This window comes from Penaeus chinensis, chromosome 31, assembly GCF_019202785.1.
Source record: "Penaeus chinensis breed Huanghai No. 1 chromosome 31, ASM1920278v2, whole genome shotgun sequence".
NCBI classification, from domain to species: Eukaryota; Metazoa; Arthropoda; class Malacostraca; order Decapoda; family Penaeidae; genus Penaeus; species Penaeus chinensis.
In genome coordinates this window covers 33505906-33513405 of record NC_061849.1, presented here as the reverse complement: position 1 = coordinate 33513405, position 7500 = coordinate 33505906, and the positions used below count along the sequence as shown (strand labels likewise).

Genomic DNA, 7500 nt, shown 5'->3' with positions numbered 1-7500 from the left:
CACACACACACACACACACACACACACACACACACACACACAAACACACATAAACACATACACACATACACACAGACACACACATAAATGGTATAGGCCTTGAGTGGATCTTTGAGGACGTACCGATGAGAGTGAACAGTTTTGATAGATGGATAGATAGATATTAATGAAACTTGATTAGGAACATGCGAAATATCGCTTCGGTTATTTCATGAGCTAACTGTCATCGATGTTAAAAGTGTAATTGTTTGACTTACGTTTAAGAACAGATAGATAAGAGTGTACATAATAGATTCTTAAAAAAAAAAAAAAAAATACATTTCAATATAGCTTGGTTGGGAGTGACATGCCATTGTTTCAATAATTCAGTATATTACATCTTGGATTGGTAACTTTTAACATATATGATTAAACAAATAAATGTTGAAAACGGAGGGAAAATGAGTAATTTGTTAATAAATATTATTTACCACTTATATTAATTATTTTTATATATTTTGATATTAATATTAATGATCTTTTAAAATATTAATACTACTACTACTAATAATAATAATGATAATACTGATAATATCAATAAGCCCATTATTTCTCAGCCGTTAATGCCCTCGGAAGCAAAGTCATCAAGGTAGACCTTGAAGGCGTCCAGACCAACATTCTGCATCTCGAGTGTGACCTCAAGTACGTCAGGCCTGAGCAGGTGTGCAGGCGGCTGCTGGAGGTACGTTATGTTTGCCTGTGTTTGTGGATGTGCGTATGCATAAGTATGCTTACACACATATCTACTGTAACATACTGTGCTCATACATCAGTACCTATAATGCATATGGATGGGCAAATAGATTATTAATAATGAAGTATTTGCGATGCGATTGAGATTTGCGAAGCTCTAGCTTCGCCCGGGCCTTCTATATATGGCCCGGCCATGATGAAGTTCTTACCGGACTGAAGTATATATGATGATACACTGCAATACACTGCAGACTGTAGTCTACACACACAGATATGTACACACACACATACACATATAATGTATATAGTATATATATATATATATATATATATATATATATATATATATATATGTGTGTGTGTGTGTGTGTGTGTGTGTGTGTGTGTGTAAAGGCTATGCAGACGCCTTAAACATATGGTTATGCAGCAGTAGTAAAGGGGACGGTTGGCTTAACCTCTTTTTATTGAGAACCGTTAGTAACACGGGTATAGGCTCGGCGCCCGGCCTTGACCCCGCAGGCCCTAGGCAGGAACGCTCTGTGACCTGGGTCATCCTTGGCCTTTTATACTGGTGGGTGGCGTGGGCACGCCACGACCGCCGGTTGGCTTGGGTTAGCGTGGGCACACCACGTGGCAGCCCGCGCGTGGGAGCTGTACTTACGTTAGCTATCACTCCTGTTTATCACTGTTTAAAGGTGTTCGTCTAAAGAGCCTTTACAGTCTGTTGGCAGGGTGTAGTTGCGTCCTTTCGGCTCGCAACATGGACACACAGCCTCTGGTTACCGCTCGAACCATCGCTCCCACGACCATGTCTTCAGAACCTGTTGTGAGTAAATATTTGGGCCTTTTTCCTTTCTTTTCTCTCTCTTCCCCCTAAATGTGTTTAGCCGTATGTGCAGTTACGCTCACGCTGGTTTTGTTAGGTTAAAGTGCTGATTGGCAGCAAATGGCACGCTCTCCATTCTTCTGACCTCAGATCACATTACTGTGTGATCACGGTATGGGTTCAAACAATATGAATATCGTTCATTTATTACGTATTTGTTTATTTTTTCTCGTGATTACAGAGTATATTGTTTCAATTGCAACGAATTTAGTGCGTTCATGATTTTACTGTTTGCATGAACATCATATCATTATTTCTTTTCTCACTGACCATTTCCCGTCTTGACCTGACCTCGGAGTGATAAGTCATTAGTCAAACCCGCTTGGGACAGTTGGGTGATCTGACCTCGCTTTCACTTTGAGTGATTAAAACGCTGAAATGGCTGTGAGAACAGCTGGCATTTCCTGTATATTGTTTTCTTGATTTTTACATTATAGGATAACGCGTAGCATCCGTTACATGTTCATTCGTGACACGTTCTATCGGCGCTAGAGTGGAGCTTGTAATGCGAATTATTTACATTTTTATATAGCGCCAGGGATCTTCCCCTTATCATAGTGTCAGAGTACCTGGGGTTGCGTATATGCCTAATAGATCCGCGCTCCGACGTTATTTCGTTTGGCAACTTTTGAGCCGGTGTGACCCACTGTTACGTCCGTTAAATAATGTTGGACTAGGGATTAAGCTAGAATCGTGATTCGCTTATTAATCACACCCTGCTCACACTTTAGACATCTCTGCCATGTTTGGGTAAATCCCATGGAATTGTGAATCATGATAAATACCCGTAGGGCATTGCATGAGCGCCCATCACAGACTCGCAGCTAGAGTGGATTATTTATAAATATTCCCAGCTCTGCAGGTGCAGTTTGACAATACCTCGGCAGATTGTTCCCCGAGAAGATTCGCTAGCGTGAGGCCGCGAATTCTGTTTTCACGTCACCATTCATTAGTGCGTAATTCTGTTACATATCATTAAATGTTAATTCAATGTAGTACTTGAAATAATTTTGTATTACTTCTATAGCTAGTTTATTGCATTTTTGTAAAATGAACGTTAATTTCCGTGTTTGGCATCCATGTCCGGTCTGTGTGAGGTCACTTTCACTCTCATTAACTGTCACTCACACACACACACACACACACACACACACACACACACACACACACACACACACACACACACACACACACACACACACACACACACACACACACACGCTCACGCACTTACTCATCTGCCCGCGAGTTTGTCAGTCGTGATGTGTGACTTGTGACATACATTTCTTCTCTGCGTTACGACAATTGGTTCAAGTAAATCCTTATGGATTGCCGTTGTCGTTTCCTTTATTTACCCTCCTATCTATCAGAGACGGTTAGCAGTTCAAGCTAGGTCTTTGCAGACCGCTGCAGATGACTCGTTCTTTATTATAATTTCTTCTTGAAGGTAAAACACAAAATGAAAAAAAAAAGACGAAAATAACAAAAATTCGAACATTAAAAACTGCAAATTATATAAATAATCGGCTAGTAGCGCTTAACATCCCCTCTTCTCTGTTGTTTCTCTTTTCTCTTACTATCTTGGCCCTTATGTGTATAATCTGGTTCACGATATCTGTCACGGCACCGAAGGAGGCTTTGCTGCAGAAACGGTCACCTTCGGACGCTGTGGAAAACGCCACAGGAAGATCGCCAGATGCCGAGAAATACTAGGATAATTGTCAGAGCAGAGCAAGCTGCCCCAGGATGCCTGCCAGTATGCCCGTAGATCCAGTGAAGGACCAGGAACTCGCCCCATGATGGACGGGCGTCGCTTCTTGCCTGGACGCCGCAGATCCACTCAACCTCCAAGAGCTCGTCACCTGAAGAGGAAGCTTCCTGCCGGACGCCCGTGATCCTGACGAGGACTACAAGAACGTCGGTACGAGGACGGAGCCGAGAAGGACCTGGATGAGATCTTTGGGAACGTGCATTGGGCGAGTAAGCCGCCGAGTTAGGCCTGGTCGAGGACTACGAGGACGAGTCCGAAGTCAAGCAGGACCTATGCGAGACCTTTGAGGACGTGTGGATGTCGAGGACGGACGGATTTACCAGGGACCAAGATGGGATGGCGACAGGGACGAGCAGCCACGAAGATGCACCAGGGACAGCACACGCGAGAACGAAGTGATTTACAAGTCGAGAACCAGCCAGGTTGGGTAACTCTTGAGGCAAATATAAGGCGCCTCGAGGGCGAGGCGTTAGTAGGTGGCCGAGCAATATACTGTGTACATAAGCACGTATAGTGTGTGTGTGTGTGTGTGTGTGTGTGTGTGTGTGTGTGTGTGTGTTTGTGTGTGTGTGTATATTGTAAGAGGGTGTAAAATAGACAACCAAGATGTTATGACTCCCTTATTGTGAGTAATGGTGGAGTGTGGCTGCACTTAGAAGCGAGGTGTTGCTCCCAGGCTCCCCGAAGGGAGTCTAATGATCGCTTGAAATCACGTCTTTAGCATGTGACAATCGGGGATGAAGAAAGAAGAGTTACAACAATACATAGCCCTTGCAGAAGGGGAATGACAACACAACTTTGGATTGTCTATTATGGCAAAAAGAGATGAATACTCAGGTAAAGCAATGATTTATATATATATATATTTATATATATATATATATGTGTGTATATATGTGTGTATGTATGTATGTATGCATACACACACCTGGAGGGCGCCGCTCCCACCCCTCACCTCCTCTCTAAAACAGTATGTCAGGTGTCACAGATGACCCCCCGCCCCCTTCCTACCCCACCCCCATCAGCACCCCCTCTCCCATACCCTCCTTCCCCGCATCGCAATAATCATCATGTTTAAACTTGAATGAGACTATCATAATCCAACCCGATGGCAGGTGCTACAGATGACCCACCTCCATCAGCACCCCTCACCCCTCGCATCACGATATTCATCATGTTTGAACTTGTTACTGAATCGATAATTGACCCTGTTACAGACGAGTGAACACCTCTCCTAATTCATCATAATCCATAAATGCCCCTCTAATGATGCCTAACACGCTCACCTGAAGGGTGTCTCACCCCCCCCCCTCTTCCCTCCTCTCCAAAGCAATAATAAGAATAAGAATCAGAGGAAGAAGCACACAAACAAACATGCATCTAGCAGCTGACATACACAAAGTCCGAGAACAGGGGATCCCTCGTTCCCTTCCTACTGCCTAGACCAACCTTCCCAGACACAGCGTGCTCACTTACGAGCCACCGAAAGAGGGTAAAATAGATATTCTCAGCTGCTCTCCGGATGCGATACGGGTCAAAGATATTGATCTGAAAGGGATCATGGGTATTGATTATTTAATTTAGCCTTCCGGCATGTCTTGACACGTCGTTTACCTTAAATCGCCAAAGCATCCCAATATTAAGAATTCGCTGTAACCACTAGACTATCGCGGCAGTCATTAAAGTAATTACTATAGTTAATACTGTTGCTGTTTTTATAATTTTAATTATCACGAACTTTACAATCATATAATTAGTTTAACTACATTTTTATCTAGCGGAAGAATTATAATCGATATAAGGAGTCAACAGCAATATTAACAAGAAATAAATTTCTTGTTTTTCTTGTTTTCTGTTTTTTCTTTACTTTCTCTCTTTATAATCTTCTTGTTTAGTTTTATTTGCAGATGCGTTCAAAGATGATAATGTAAATAATAATGATGATAATGACGGCGAAGATAATGACAATGTTGGTGACAATAATAATAATTATAATCATAATAATAAAATCTAAATAATTTATCAACTCTAAAGAAAATGTTATTCTCGCCACAAAAGATATTTGAAAAGGCGTAGGAAACAAAAAATATTTACCAAAGGTAAGAGAAACGAGAAGAAAGACAACGGATTAGGAAAGAAAATGTAAAAGTAAATATTCTACCAAGCATTCCACTTGTTATTTACTTAATTTGATGCAATCGAAAAGACTTGTGAACAGCAAACAAGAAATAGAGAGACGTGGAATTATCATGAACTTTAGGTTTCAGATAAGTACTAAATATTGGCTTCATGATTGCAAGTTTTGCATTTAATAAAATACTTATACTGTGTTTTTTATTCTCTTCTCTTTCTGCGTAAATTTACGTGTGTAAATTCCAAAACAACATACCTCTTCATTGTTATGTGCATTAATTTTATATGCATATCTATTTGGAAATGATGACAGACCAGGTTAGACAAGCGGCTTGTAAATTGTCAAAAAAGTATTCTTTTCAACAAACAGCTACCGAGTCAGCCAACCAGAACCAGCAATTGAATAATCAACTTGACTGGAGTAGAAGGGAGAGGGAGAAAAGTAGAATAAAATAAAATAAATAAAATTAGAATGTTTAGTAGAATACTTGCTTTTACAATATCTCTCCTCGTTCGTTTTTCTTTTCCTTTATCTTACCTTTCTTAATTGTTTTCAGATATCCTTTGTGGCAAGGATAACACTTTAATTAGATTTAAACATTTATTTATTACTTTAACAATTCTGTCGTATTTATTTTTTACACAGAAGACTAATTCAAGTAATAATGCACATGTAAGATGTGATTTTAGATTTGAATTTTTATTTCTTAGCTATTAGGATAAAGAGCTCTTTCCAGTGTCAGAAATAAAAGTGATATAACATGACTATCATGATTATAAATAACGTAGAGTTCAGATCTCGAAGCCTGAGGAAGGTGCGATCCACCCAGCCCTGTATGTCTCCAGTAGTTTAATTGATATTTGGACACGTAATTTGTATGCAATTCCTCCTGCACTCTACATAATGCATGTTTATTAAGTTAAATGATGAGTGCAGATCCCAAATGTATAGCATTAATTATTTAGATGATCATCATGATGATTATAACACTTCTGAACCATTTCTCAGCAAAACATTTACTTCTTTGTAACTCGTAATTATGTTCGAGAAATGTTGTCTCTTTTATTGTCATTGGTGTTCGAATAACGTTATTATAATCATAAGATCATAATAACAAACGAATAACAAAAAAAAAGTAACTGACGATTAGATGAACATGAAATGACAATTACGAGAAGAGTAATGCTTGTTTGATTTTTTTATCTATGTTTAATATACACTTTCTTTGAATAATGACCCATTAGTTATCATTTAAATGTTCAATAGAAAACTACCTAATTTACATACTATATTGAGCAGCGTCGTGTCTGAAAAAATCGTCTCAGACTCGCGCGTTGAAGGATCCAGGATCGAGACCAGAGTTAACCCTCTTTGGCTTCGGGAAAAGTTAACAGGTGTTTGTTGACACTTGCTCGTGTTTGGCGGTTCACGAGTGTTCTCCAAGGAGATAACGTCCCCCACTCGAGGTCAGAGGTCACTCAGGTCGGCAGCTATGCAGAAAGGCAGCAACAGGCCAGATTATAACCTTGATTGTTCATTTGCTGGTTCTGGTTGGCCGACTCGGTAGCTGTTTTGCAGTATTTTCGGTTTAATTTATAATATAAGACCTTTAGTCTCCAATTTTTTTTTTTTTTTAATCCTATAATTATTATATTTTATTTCCTATAGCTATTATATTTATAACTATTATATTTCATTTCTTATAATTTCATATAACTATCAATTTCATCACATTTATCTGCTAAATTTTAATATAAGAATATGTGAGTCCTCAGTCCTTTTTACCTATGTGCTATATGGTAGTTATTTAAGTATAATAGGCTTAAGAGAATATACATAAGTAATAATACCTCTTTCCAATATTACTTACATCTTAAATGGCACAGATAGTGGATTAACTATATTTTCTCTATTCTTTCTCTTAAGTGTAAATTCATCGAAACGTATATATCTGTATACTAATTAAACACATCCGTA

At 39.3% G+C, this 7500-nt stretch overlaps 1 protein-coding gene across 1 annotated transcript in view; it reads left to right on the top strand.

Annotated features, from left to right (window-relative positions):
* LOC125042144 (probable low-specificity L-threonine aldolase 2) overlaps positions 1 to 7500 on the top strand; it is a 24404-nt gene that overhangs the window by 11664 nt on the left and 5240 nt on the right. Inside the window, 1 exon segment of the mRNA XM_047637609.1 lies at positions 597 to 721. Coding sequence (XP_047493565.1) covers positions 597 to 721 — 125 coding nt within the window.